Source organism: Mustela nigripes, chromosome 2, assembly GCF_022355385.1.
Source record: "Mustela nigripes isolate SB6536 chromosome 2, MUSNIG.SB6536, whole genome shotgun sequence".
NCBI lineage: Eukaryota > Metazoa > Chordata > Mammalia > Carnivora > Mustelidae > Mustela > Mustela nigripes.
This window is the reverse complement of record NC_081558.1, coordinates 70,878,137-70,892,894: the sequence shown is the minus strand read 5'-3', so window position 1 is coordinate 70,892,894 and position 14,758 is coordinate 70,878,137. Positions and strand designations below refer to the sequence as shown.

Below are 14,758 nucleotides of genomic sequence, written 5' to 3'. Positions count from 1 at the left end.
ACCCCTTAACCCAAAACCACTCTTCACCTCCCCTTGCTCTGCTCTGAAACAATCAGCACTTCTCTCCCACTCAGGAAAGCAGCCATTCCCAAGTCTGGTGAGAACATATCCTGGAACTACTTTATATTTTCCTCCTATAATCCTATTTATACCTGTTAACACTTTTTGCTTAAAGTTTGACTTTTCTGCATTATTTTTTTTTCTTAAATTTTTATGATTATCATGACCACTGACAGTGGCCAAAAACAGAGACTGTTCACCAAAGCTCTGCAGGTCTTTCTACTCCATGGCTGTACATAAGGTTGCACAGACCAAGTGAAGGAAGACAAATGTAACCACCACGTCAATGTTCTGTTTGCAGCTGATGAAGACTGCTGCCTAATTTAGGCAAATGAGCCTGAAGCTTCTTTGCAGCACCTTTCAGACTGATGGAAATTAGGCAATTACAACTATTTTCCTTTAAGCAAAATGATGTTTGCACACAAATCATTCCACATATTCAGAAACTGAGGATCAACCTACAAAACACCTTCTTCCTTTTATGTCCACATTTTCATATCCAAATGTTTACTTTAAGAATGGGATAGATAATTCATAAGCCAAAAAGGAAAGACAAAACTAACTCAAGGTAAATAGCCAATAGAACTAGAACCAAGGTCTCCTGATAGCCAGAACAGTAGCTCTAACCCAAGTGATAGTTATTTATACAAAGCTATAAACCACCTAGTCATTTTAATGACTCCTTCATGCAATACCTTCTTTATCTTTTCAATGAATGTATAGAAAAACAATGAAAATTACAGAATTAACACAATGTCATTACTAACAGCCAAAGGAAAAGAAAAATGTTTTCAGGTGTCATTTTATCCTAGCATTATTCATACAAGGAAAAGGTTGGACAAGATGATCTTGAAATCCTTTTCCACTCTAAGACCTCATAATTCTATAGCTTTTATTACAGTTTCTTCCTAGTGTTTGGTTTCAACAAATAATAAAAGGAACAAAATCACTAAATACCAAGTTAACTTGGTTACTACTTTGGTTCTAGGTCTTTCAATTCTTTCAGAAATACCTCAACATGAACAAACCATTATTTCCTCAGTTATATATGGGGACAGTGCCGTCTATCACTACCTCCACGTTTCTTGAGCAGTACTATTTCAAAAAAAATAGTAGGCCCCCCCAAAGCAAAATCATCATGATTAAAATAGCAGATAAAAGCAGTTACTGCAGAAATCATGAATAGCTTTATAGAAGCAAATCTGGTTTTTACCATATACATAAATTGTTTCAACCAAAGAAAGCAATATATGCACAATTACATTTAATAAAAATGATGCATGCTTTAGGAAGGGGAGGTTTTAAATGTGTCAGTAATGAAGACATTACTTCATTAGTTACTGAATGAAGCACAAGAATCTTTGAGGAATATTTTCATATATACTATGACATCAAATTTCCTCCTTAGGAATTACAAGGTAGTTTATTTAGAATATGAAATACAAATATGATTTTGCCAAGGTTGTATTAAAAGTCCTTGTTAAGCCTATAAAACTAGAAATATAAAGGCAGTTGTTGGTGTTTTACCACCCATTCTCACACTACCCTTTCCTGTCTGGAATGCAGAAGAGATGTTTGAGGCACCCCAGCAAGGGCTGTGGTGAGAGGGGAAGTGCACCACCACCCTTTGGCGGCCCTTGTAGGCCCAGCTTTTAGAATGCTTAGCTGGGATGACAGACAAAACCTGGAGACAGTACATTATACTTTTTCATACTTCAGCTCCAAAATGATCTGGGCTTGCAAGACAGAGATTTTCAAAGACTTTCTTTTTATGGGCCATCATCATTTCCATTTTCCCTTATTATAAAAGCAAGGAAGTGGGGCGCTTGGGTGGCTCAGTGGTTTAAAGCCTCCGCCTTTGGCTCAGGTCGTGATCCCAGAGTCCTGGGATCAAGCCCCACACTGGGCTCTCTGCTCGGCAGGGAGCCTGCTTCCCTTCCTCTCTCTCTGCCTGCCTCTTTGCCTACCTGTGATCTCTGTCGGTCAAATAAATAAATAAAATCTTTAAAAAAAAAAAAAAAGCAAGGAAGTATTTTGTTTAGAAAGGTGATTGTTAGCTTTATTTTATCCTTCAACCGTGGGGAACCAGTACTTTGAGCTAGCATTAAAAAAAGGACATGCTACAAAAAGCTCTTTTAAAAAATAAGAGAAAAAAAAGGATTTTTTTTGTATGTACAAAAACACTATTACTTTTAAGATTTTTAACTACAAACTCATTTCTAGAAGTAAATTTCAAACTAAAAGTAGGAAATTTTATTTCAACACAAGTTCACAGTGATTTTAGTGCCATCTACAGTTAATTATGAAAACAAGCTTAAAACTTTTAATCCTAATTCACAGATGCTAAAATTTTCATTTGGCACTCCTTGCCAGGAACAGCAGTCCAAAGTAAAATTAAACTATGTAGAAATAGCAATGGCCGCAATTTTGTTTGATACTAAGCATTTCTACAAAAGACTTAGGCAAGTACTTTTCTGAAGGGAGAATTTCATCATACACTGGATATTAATTAATGTATGTACCTGCACTGGATTTTACTCTTAACATTTGATTAAACAAGCTAACTGGTATGTAACAATGGAAAGAAGCTGCTGCTACCTGATAAATTCAATGTACTCGTATTTAAAAAAAGGAAATCTAAAAGAAACTTTAGAGCCCTCAGATGGTAGCTTCTTGACCAATGAATTTCATTAGTTTATCATGTTCGCAGTTCAGATAAGCTTAAAAATGGAAATGGGAAACCTCAAAGAGTAAATAGCTTTATATTAAATTACTATAAAAAAAGTTTTTCAAAACATCTCCCACTATTTTTTTTTTTTTTTTTTGGCCTTTAAAAAGGTTAAGGAAAGAAAAAAATACTCTAGTAGAGAAGTATTAATAATTACTGCTCTATGGGATCAAAACAAATCTAGGAACAAATGTTTTTGGTCTTTCCTTTTCCTACACAGCTCCAGGCACTGTCATCTTCCATCAGCTTTCCATTTTTAGGACATTCTTATGAACAGAATGCCCCTTATCTGAACTTTATCAGATCATGTTGGAAATCTATTTTGCAGACAAATTTAAAATGTGAGATTTATTTTACATGAATAATTTACTCCATTAACGACAGGGAAGCGCCATTCATATTTGTCCATTCAGAAAGATGACAAGAACTTTTTCTGGAAAACCATCAATAAAATATTTCTCCAACATATACAGTACAACTATGGAGATTTACTTCCAATCAAAAGCATTAAATCTTCATGCTAGCCAATTATCTTTCCTATTTTAAATCCTGGGATTATAATAAAAATTGGTTTTACAGTAGCTTTAGATAAGAATGTAACTAAAAAGGGGAACCTGGGTGGCTCAGAGGGTTATTAAGCCTCTGCCTTCAGCTCCGGTCATCTGGGATCAATCCTCGAATCAGGCTCCCTGCTTAGCAGGGAGCCTGCTTCCCCCTGCCTCTCTGCCTGCCTCTGTGCCTACCTGTGATCTCTCTGTGTCAAATAGATAAATAAAATCTTAAAAAGAGAAAAAAAAAAAAAAAAAAAAGAATGTAACTAAAAGTATGCCAAGTAAGGTTTTGGATGTGCCTGTATATACATGAAAAGGTGCTTGTTTTTTTTAAAAAAAAAAGCAAATACAGCATTCTGAAGTTTCCTGAGTAATAATCTCATAAACTTTGGTGGAAATGATAGCAATACTGGGTTAATTCAATTAACCATAGAAATCACAAAAGATTTAAGTTTTTTTTACAATGCTGATGCAACAACCAAGTTACTTATCTCTGTACAGTATCAGAAAATAATGGTACCTCTCTCAAATTAGCTCAAAGAACAACAATAAGAGAAAAAGCAACCACACCATGGTTTACTCAAAACAAGTGTTCTCCAGGCCAAGGGCACATCTAGTCCTAGTTTATGAACAATTTTTAAATGCTGATCAATGGGGCGCCTGGGTGGCTCAGTGGGTTAAGCCACTGCCTTCGGCTCAGGTCATGATCTCAGGGTCCTGGGATCGAGTCCCACATCGGGCTCTCTGCTCAGCGGGGAGCCTGCTTCCTCCTCTCTCTCTCTGCCTGCCTCTCTGCCTGCTTGTGATTTCTCTCTGTCAAATAAAATAAATAAAATCTTTAAAAAAAAAAAAAAAAATGCTGATCAACAGTTAATGTTCCAATCTAGTTTTGGTAAATTGACCCTCCAAACTTCTTAAGTCAAAGCCAATTTCTTTTCTTAAGATGACAACATACTTTGAAATTAAGATTCATCTTCAAGTTACATCTTTTAAGTACCATCCTTCAAATGGGGGATATATGCTGAATGCTGAGGCGGCTGTTAGAGCTGACCAGTTTCTGCAATGTTAGAAATTAATAACAAAGTCCAATTTGACAGAATTCTAGCATTTAAACTTGGTTTAACTATACCATCTTTCTCATGAACAGCGCTTCTCTGTTTAAGAAAAGCTCATCTCTGAATTATGCCTACTCACATGAAAAACTGGGAACCATTGGTATGTTTCCCTCGATTTGCCATTGACAAAAGGAACGCTCTGTCATGTTTGAGAATAAAGTTTTCATCTGTTTGAAGAAAACACAAATTTGTCAGTCTCCAATTATAAGACACTTTTAAAGTGTAATTAATGTTCACAGTAATAAATAGAAAACAAAGGATGAAATTCCTCTTCTGGTCAGTATAGATACTTGTCTGAATATTTAGAAAAAAATTTTTTTAACTAATCAAATACAAAAGCATAAAAAGATCAAAAATACTACTTAAAGCCTTGAGGAAAAGAATATACATTTAATGTTTTATACAAACAGCCTTAGAACAGTCACTTTTAATAGTAACATACTTTTGCTAAATGATAATGTAAACTATTAACTTTCAGAGAAAACCAGTAAAGAGATTTTAGAAAAATCTCTCCAGTAAAGCTCATTTTCTTCAACTTTCCAATTATCTTGCTTAACACACTATATATGGGAGAAGTTTAATAATCTTATGTGCCTATTTCTATATGGTAAACTTATTATTCAACTGTATTGAAGCTAGACTATGAGAGCAAAAAATTAAAAGTTACATAAATTAAGTTTAAGGTTGTATGTAAATTAAATCAAGTATACAGACTCCTAATAGATAGGATCAAAAATTATCTAAGGAGGAAAGTCCCATAAAAACAAAAACTTAAAGGGCAAAATATAATTTTAAGATACACAAGTATCTGCCACAGGGAACCACCACATTAAAAGTGGCCTACAACATTAGCTTCCAATTGCTATAAGCGTATAGAACCAGCTAATGAACCTTCTTCTTACTGGTTCAAAGGAAAAACTGTTACAAAGATCACTCAAAGATGATTTTAATTCCAGCAGAAATATCTTCAAAACTAATTTAAATTTCCTTGTAACATTCATACAAACAAATTTTTCTTTAGAACAAACAGAAACATAGAAAACTTTAAAAAATGATTACCTTGGGAACAGGCTTCTGAAAAAGAGTAGTAATCCATTTTCCCCCAAAAGAAATATAAAAGACTATTATAACACTGAAGCTATCATGGCATTAAAATCTAGTAAGATTGGATCCCATTTTAAATCTCTGCAACTGACTTTTCTAAGGCTTTTTGGGGCAAGTGCAATAGTTAGACTTAATGCAAATATTACTACTGTAGGAATAAAACACAATCATATAGTTCTAGTATACAAAAGAAAACATACAAACCTTTGAGAAGGTAGGAAATGCCAACTTTTATTAAAAGAAATTGTTTGGTTTAGGGGGGAAAAATACAACTAGAATTTTTTTCCCTGATGTAGAACTAATAACCCATTGCGAAAAGAAAAAAGATACAGATGCATGTATGAAACAGTATACAGAATTTTCCAAGTCTTCAAGCAATTAAAGAAATCCAGCCACAACCTAACCCAGGCTCTCCATAAATTTATTAGGAAGGGTGCAAGGGAACAGAATTGGAGTTTGTGTTACTGAGCTTTGTTCTCTTACCTTTTCATTTTGCAAAAGACCACATTCTCTATAAACAAAAGAATATGTTGACAGTTTTAGGCAGGAAGATAGGAGTTTTCATGTATATAGTTGCCTAACCTCCATGCTGAAAGTCATGTTTAACCATAAAGTTAGCCTTAATTAATCTTGTCAATTACAAGTTACATATTACAATATAATTTATCCCCAAGTTCATGCAAATAAAGTATTTTCATGCAGCATTAGTTTCATGCAAAAAGTGAACTATAAGTAAACCTCTCCTCATTAAAAGTACATGATCAAATTTGCTTTAATATCAGAACTGAAACAAAGGACCATAAAATATTAAGCCTTACCTTTAAAATATCCACCATAAATTGATTCTCCACCTTTTCCATTACCTGCAAATAATGAGCTACATTAAATTATAATGAAAATTAAAAATACTTTAATACATTTAAATTATTTTTATGCTTTCAATTTGCTGAAGAAGCTAACACCTTGTGACTGCTATAATAAATTCTACAAATCTTCAGTTAACCTCATCTTGAAAATAAAAGTCCAAAAAAGAGACCACTCCTATTATAATAAACACTATTAAAAATTATCTCTATAACCCATTTATTTCAAAAAGTAATCACACCAACAAAATTCAGGAAGAATAAAAATAATCCACAAGTACTTGGCGTTCATTGTAAGGGAATTCACCAACTGTTTATATTATTATTATTAAAAGTATATAAAAATAAAATGGCTTAGTATTTTGCTTTTCATACATTGTTGCTCTACACATCTACTCAGTGACCACTTAATATTTACATCACACTGTGACACAACACTTATAACAGTATAATAGCTTAAGAAACTGATGGATGGTTATTTAAAAGCATAACTTTAGCTCTACCTTCACTGAAGTCCCCACCCTGAATCATGAAGTTTTTAACCACACGATGGAATGTAGAACCTTTGTAACATAACTTCTTCCCAGTTGTTTTTCCAAGGCCTTTCTCTCCTGGGGAAAAAAAAAAGAAGTGAAATTTAGCTATAAACATCTTTCCAAGGAAAGAACCATCCAATTAGTCCTTTGTGAAGTCCCTCCCATACATGTTGGCACTGTAAGAGATACAAAGTATGAGCCAACGAGGAAATGACACACAAAATAAAATAAATATCAAGCAGCATATAAATGTTAAATTGTGTGGCAGAGACTCTACATGCCAACAGGGATTAGAAATAGTTATTACTCCAGTAAAAGAGGGCAATCAAGGAATTGGTGCAAAGCATATATGTATTTAAGTGTATCCAAGCAAGGATTTAAAAATTTAATGCTATTTTAAAATAACATTATACATGTTTTTATTTTTTCTACTTTAAAAAATATAAATCCAATTAAATATAACGAAGAACAGCCATATTATGTTTTGTCTACCTTCTAATACTAGAAGTCTTGTGAATCTGGAATGGTAAATTTGTTCAAAACACTGGAATTTAGAATTTATGAACTACAATGTTTACAGATGACTGTTACACACAGAGGTACTTTCTTTTTTTACTTTTGAGGCCACTTCTTTGTCGTCTCTATCTTTATGCTTCCCTGATTTCTTATCAGTGAAAATAGCATTTTTAATGCCCTAAAAATTCATTTTACGGCCACTTTTTACAGAAAATATCTACTCTGAGAAGCAAGATAAAACTATAAGCCACAACTTCTCATTGGAAATAATTTAATAATTCATTTACCTGAGCATAGGCAAAGGAAGTTTTTGCATGTTTTTGGACATATGTCTGAGAAGAGCTGAAACATAATGCGACCAACTGAAACAAAACACATTAAAGAAAGGTAAGCAAGATGATTAAATATGCCACATTTTATATGGGAGAAATAGACAGAATTAACAAACTGAAAGGCCCATTTTTGTAATTTAATTTTTCAAAAGACTTAACTGGAAAAAACTTAACTGAGCAATGCCAACTAACAAGAATTCCACACAATTTGTTAGTGTCAGAATTCACAGGCAGCCTAAGTGGTTTCAGCCCTAAAACTGCAAGATTTTAAGTGTCCTGTAAAGGGGCTTTACATGATTAGATCCCTTTTAGTACAGTTACCTACCAGAACACTATTAATTTGCTTTAAAATAAGTCTCAATAGTTGTCTAATCTATGCCTGAGCCCCTCCAGTGATGACAGCACATCATATCACAAGACAGTCATTGTGGCCCGTACTGTCAGAAGAAAGTTCTTCTGTCCTCTATATCTAGCTTTCTACCTTTATGCAAGAACTATTTAGAGCCAAACTCCTGAATTGCGACCCACAACTAAAACTCACCTTCTATTCCCTGAGAGAGCATAAAGAGAATACCTTCGGTTCCTAAAAAATACCCAAAACACACTCAACAGACAAAAAACATACAATACACAGGAAATGATAAGGGGCAAGCCTACAAATTTATGCCACAGAAAAGTGCTTCACAAACGTTCTGTTCTCAGGACTCCTTCTAACTCTTAAAAATGATTGCACTTTTACAATGTGGGTTATGTCTATTGCTATTTACTATATTATAAGTTAAAACTCAGAAATTTTTAAAACACAAGAATATAAAGCACATGTTCTATCAGCAGTCACAGTGGTGACATCATTACTTATTGTGTAATCTCTGGAAAACTCGACTTGTGAATGAGAGCGCAACAGGCAAATTTTATTATTATAAAAGTAGTTTTGACTTTGCAGGCCTCACGAAAGGTTCTCAACAAAGTAAAAAATAATATTCTGATTTACAATCACTTTCCTGTGTCCCCTTTCACTTTAATCTAAAGAATCTTTTCCATTAGGAATAAACATTTTTATTTATTCAAAGGGACTTATAAATAAATCAAAATTAACTGTGGACCAAATATAAGTCACTTTCAGCCCAGACAAAACTGATTTGATTTATTCTCTGTCACTAAGAACTGAATTTATTCTTGGCCATGTCAGTCAGTTCCTCTGAGGAGAAAACAAAGCTACAAAACTACTATATAAAAGACATCCTTAAGGGATAAAAAGTGGAATAATGGCATCATACAAGACTTTCTTATGTCATTGTCTATAGCTTCAATGGAGCCAAAATTTTAAAGCAATTTCAAAATGTTCTAGCTGATCTTTGTATCTAAAAGAATGAAGAAAAAGGAAATCAGAATTTTAAAGACTGTCTTTATTTTGGGAGAGAGCACTCACGGAGGCACATGCATGGTGGGAAGGGGCAGAGGGCGAGGGAGTGAATCTCAAGCAGACTCCCCCACTGAGCAGAGAGGCCAACTCTGGCCAGTCCCACAACCCATGACAGCCTGAGCCCAAATCAAAAGTCGGACATCCAACTGAATGAACCACTGAGTCACCCCAAGAAATTGGAATTTTAAAAAATGCATATAATAGCAGTAATATAATCCTCTGTAATTACATGGAAATATTTTACTAGTATGAAAAAAGTATTTTCATCAATCTTCATAAACCCCTGGGAAATGGCTGGCTAGGTTGGCATCAAGTTCAAAATCATCTAACTTTGCAAACATATTTAGATATTTGGGATCCCTGTAAGATGGTTACTTTCCTAGATAAAAGGTATTATCTAAACAATCAAAAACTCAGCCTTTTAAAACCACAGTGATTTCAACATCAAGTTTTTTTTCAAAACCTTTAATGCCTCCAAAAGAAAGCTGATGAAAGTTTCAAATGTTTCTAGTTTCTCCTTTACAGATGATTAGAAGTTTTGAACCCTCTAGTGCTTTAATACATTTGAAAACGGTTAAATGTGATTACATTTCCAGGCCTAATATTCAAAGAGGGATATCAAACAATGATGTTTTTTGTTTTTTTAATTTCATTTTTAAAAGATTTTTTTTCTCTATTTGACAGAGAGAGCAAGAGAGCACAAACAAGCAGGAGGGTGGCACAGGGAGCCAAGCAGGGAGCCTGGTATAGGGCTTAATCACAGCACCCTGGGATTATGACCTAAGCCAGCAGACGCTTAATCCACTGAGCCACCCGGGCACCCGAGACAATGATATTTTTTAAAACACACTCACCTCTAATATCTTACCCTCTAACTAGGTGAAGAAAAGAAGATTCTATTGACTGACTTCTCAGTCTCACAGGACAGGGCTTAGAGCAGAGGTTCTGTGTCCTTTACAGCATTATGTTGTTAAGAGTAAAGAAAAAAATAAAACAAAACCACATTGTTTTGGTCTCAATACCATGATGCAAGGCTGGAAACACTGCCAAAATCAGAAAAATAACTTAAAAATCTACAGAAAGAATAGATTAAACCAACTGGGCTTGCAAGACATGAGAAAGGCTATGGACATTCAGACATTGGTTGAGACTGTCTTCTTAATTTAAAATGCCCACAAATGTTCAATCTGAAGAGTCTAGAAAGAAAAGGCAAGGTCAAAGTTTTCTATCGGGAAAACACAAAAAGATCTCTACCTACAAACCAGTACACTAGCATTAATTCCCTCCAAATTGAATAAAAAAAGTTTTAAAGTGAACACTATAAGACACATTCCAGCAAATATCAGCTTGAACTAAATAAGGTCATTAGCAAGATAAACAAGTTTTCAACATATGTTTTTCAATTAAATTGCAATAGCCATTTTATAGAAAACAGATACTTTTTTGAAAATCAAAACAGAAAATATTCTGATGTATAGTCTTTAAGATAAAAAACAGGGTGCCCGGGTGGCTCAGTTGGTTAAGCAACTGCCTTCAGCTCAGGTCATGATCCTGGAGTGCCGGGATCAGGTCCTGCATTAGGCTCCCTGCTCAGCTGAGAGCGTTGCTTCTTCCACTGACCTTCCCCTTCTCATGCTCTCTCTCTTACCTTTCTCCCTCTCTAAGATAGGAAGAACGCAAGCAAGCAAGCAGTGTGGTTAAGTAGTTGTTTTCAAAGGATAGCAGGCATGAACTGTGATTATAAAACACACTGAAAAGAAAAATGTAAACTAGTTTAAGGAAAAGACTGAAAGAGAAGATTCTCTGACTCCCCAACTGATTAAAAAAAAAGGATTATGATAGCAACCCCATTTCCCAATAGTATATGCCTGAGGTTTACTGTCTCCTATAATAAATTAACATGCTCTGCTGATGCCTCTTCAGAAAATGATGATGCCTTTGAATGAATAAGATCTCAGGATACTGTTAACACTACTTATACTTTAGTGGGATTTAGTAATCTTTGGTAATCAGTCATTACTGTCAATAATATTACCTTTTATATGTACAAAGATTTCTTCTTAAGGAACTACCACTGTGCCAATGAATACACACTCCTCTATAACTCTCAAACTAAATCTGAAACTGGTTTATGTTTAGCATTAGCTTGTGTAAGCATCAGTATGGTGTTTTTAGGGCAAAAAATTCATGATTAAGGACAAAAATTACAGAACAAGAATGGCTTCTGACTTTAATCCCAATATACCAACATGCAGATCCTTTAAAAGAGCCATGACAGGGGAACAATACTGAGATTACTCAGATAATATAAACACATTTCTTAAAAAATATTTTATTTATTTGGCAGAGAGAGAGAGAGAGAATACAAGCAGGGGCAGTGGAAGAGGCAGAAGCTGACTCCCGGGTAAGCAGGGAGCCTGATGCAGGGTTTGATCCCCCGACCCTGGGATCATGACCTGAGCCAAAGGCAGAAGCTTAATGACTGAGCCACTAAGGTGCCCCGATAAACACTGTTTTTAATCACTGGCTACAGACTGAAAAAGCCAAGACACACCTATGTCATGTTGTAATCCCGATTTGGCCACTAGGTGGCAGGAATAAAATCAGCAAGTACCCCTAATCTGCATAAAATCAAATATCACCTTTCAATATTATTGTTTCTTGTTCTTAGAAACACCTGCACTGGAATTAGAGGTGCATTAGTGAAAAAGGAGACACATATCATAGACATAAAAGATACAGTAGCTGGAAAAATGAGCACTGGTTAGAAAAAAAGTTTTAAGAAATGGTATATTACACAGGACAAAGAGTAACTACATACAAGTAAGGGATGAGGATTAAGAACAAAGGTATAAACAGATCATAGTGGGTAGGCAGACAGCAAAACCTAAGAGGAAATTAAGGAATGGGTGCACCATTTCAACAAAATCAGCCCATTTAACTGAGCTCCTCCCCATGTGTCAGTTTGTTTAACAGTATATAAGACACTGTGCTTGTTTGGGGGAGCTCACAGCTTAGCTGGGAATGACAGCTACAAATCTTAGTGTAATAAGCCATGAGTGGTATGAACAAAATGCACTTATATCTACCTTAAGCCTGACTGATGTGTGCGAGGGCAGAGGGATAGGGGCCCTATCTGTTTTACTCACCATTCTATCCCCACTGATTTGTACAGTGGTTGGTACAGAACAAGTACGTAATAAATAACTGAACAAAAATAAGAACACCTGAAACCACATTATTCAAAGATAGGGTTTAACAAAATATAAACAAAGGAATACCTAGATATACAGATAAAAAGTATTCATTAGGGATGCCTGGGTGGCTCAGTTGGTTAAGTGTCTGCCTTCGGCTCAGGTCCTGATCCCAGGGTTTTGGGATCCAATCCCCCATCAGGCTCCCAGGGAGCCTGCTTCTTCCTCTGCCTGCTCTGCCTGCTGCTCCCCCTGCTTGTGCTCTCTCTCTGACAAATATATAAATAAAATCTTTTTTTAAAAAGTATTCATTATATACCAGGAAAAGTTATTACAAGTGGCATGACATCAAGACATAACTTAATAAAATCGATTTTCAGATGTATAAAGGAAAAGAATCCTTCTAGCATCCAGGCAATAAAATCATGTCACCTACAGGGAAAAAGAAATCAGGCTGACTTCTGATACTTTACATTAGAAACTGGAGACAACAGAACACTGTCTACCATCTTAAAGGGACTAATAGACTGTAAGCAAAAAATTCTATATATAGCAAAGGAAATACATTATTGAGATTTTATCCTGAAAAACCTATCTGAGGGGTGCCTGAGTGGCTCAGCTAGTTAAATGTCTGCCTTCAGCTCAGGTTATGATCCCAGTGTCCATGAAAGGAGCCCTGCTCTCAGTGGGGAGCCTCCTCTTCTCCCCCCTCCACCCTCCCCACCCCACTTGTGCACACGCTCTCTCGCTCTCTCTCATTCTGCTCTCAAATAAATAAATAAAACCTTTAAAAAAATCAATCTGAAATATAAGCCTGAGATAGGACTCAAAGAACTAATGAGAAAAGAATGAGAAAAAAAAAAAAGGCACTGAGCACTAAATCCATTACAACACAGAATTAAACCTAAATAACCATAGTAATTATGGTTACAAAATATAAATGTTACAACTACTGGGAAACAAAGTGTGTATTAGTAAATTTTTTTTGTTATTTTTAAGAATCTTCTAAAAATGTTCTTTTTCTTTTGAACAGGCAATGATCCAAAAATCCAACAGCAGAAAAAAGTAAAGAGTGAGAAGTCTTATTCCCACTTTTGTCAACAGGTAATCACTTTCATCAATTTCATGTGTATGCTTCCAGTCTCTTTGTACACACAGGCAAATATTGATATATTCTTATTTTAATACGATAGCATAAGTTTGCTAAGAGAGTAGATCTTAAAAGTTCTTATTACAAGAAAAAAATGTAAGGGAAGTTATCACAAGGCAAAAAAGAATTTTTTAAGATTTTATTTATTTGACCAAGAGAAAGATCGTAAGTAGGCAGAGAGGCAGGCAGAGAGAGAGGGGAAGCAGGCTCCCTGCTAAGCAGAGAGCCTGATGCAGGGCTTGATCCCAGGACCCTGAGATCATGACCTGAACCAAAGGCAGAGGCTTTACCCACTGAGCCGCCCAGGTGCCCAAGGAAAAAAATTTTAACTGTGTGGCGATGGATATTAACAAGACTTCCTATGGTGATCATTTTGCAATATAAACACATATACCAAATCATTATGCTATATACTTGAAGCTAAGATGTTATATGTCAATTATATCTCAAGTTTAAGATAAATAAAAACAAGCAGCTCCTAGGTTTAAAAAAAAATAAGTGGCACATTATGTACACTGTAATATACTCTGCTTTATATACTTAATGAATATATCATGAAGATATCACAGTACATTAAAACCAACGAGAGGGGATGCCTGGGTGGCTCAGTTGGTTAAGCAGCTGCCTTCGGCTCAGGTCATGATCCCAGCGTCCTGGGATCGAGTCCCACATCGGGCTCCTTGCTTGGCGGGGAGCCTGCTTCTCCCTCTGCCTCTGCCTGCCATTCTGTCTGCCTGTGCTCGCTCTCTCCCTCTCTCTCTCTGATAAATAAATAAAATCTTAAAAAAAAAAAAAAAAAGAAAAGAAAAATAAATAAAACCAACGAGAGGGTGGAGTTGGTTAGAAAAAGTCAATTTCCTCATATTTCATAGTGGGAGTCAAGCGGTAAAGGAAATATGGTTTAGTAATACTTAAACATATAATTCACTTGCAGAGCTAAAAATCTATTAAAAATCTTTCAAATTATTGTGGCAGAGTAACCCATAGTAAAAAGATATAAAACAAAGCAAAGCAGGGCGCCTGGGTGGCTCAGTGGGTTAAGCCGCTGCCTTCAGCTCAGGTCATGATCTCAGAGTCCTGGGATCGAGTCCCGCATCGGGCTCTCTGCTCAGCAGAGAGCCTGCTTCCCTCTCTCTCTCTCTCTGCCTGCCTCTCCATCTACTTGTGATTTCTCTCTGTCAAATAG

The 14,758-nt window shown here is 35.5% G+C and overlaps 1 protein-coding gene across 7 annotated transcripts in view; it reads right to left on the bottom strand.

Annotated features, from left to right (window-relative positions):
• The window catches only part of NKTR (natural killer cell triggering receptor), a 59,897-nt gene that overhangs the window by 27,041 nt on the left and 18,098 nt on the right, over positions 1-14,758 (bottom strand). For 4 of the 7 annotated variants that reach the window (XM_059390760.1, XM_059390758.1, XM_059390756.1 and 1 more), the window contains exons 3-6: positions 7,761-7,835; positions 6,925-7,032; positions 6,377-6,421; positions 4,534-4,621 (exon numbers count right to left, since the gene is read on the bottom strand). In XM_059390760.1, the coding sequence (XP_059246743.1) occupies positions 4,534-4,621; positions 6,377-6,421; positions 6,925-7,032; positions 7,761-7,835 (316 nt within the window). Of the gene's footprint in view, positions 1-4,533; positions 4,622-5,755; positions 6,070-6,376; positions 6,422-6,924; positions 7,033-7,760; positions 7,836-14,758 lie in introns of those variants that run through there. The other 3 variants (XM_059390762.1, XM_059390761.1, XM_059390759.1) reach the window with 3 other exon arrangements.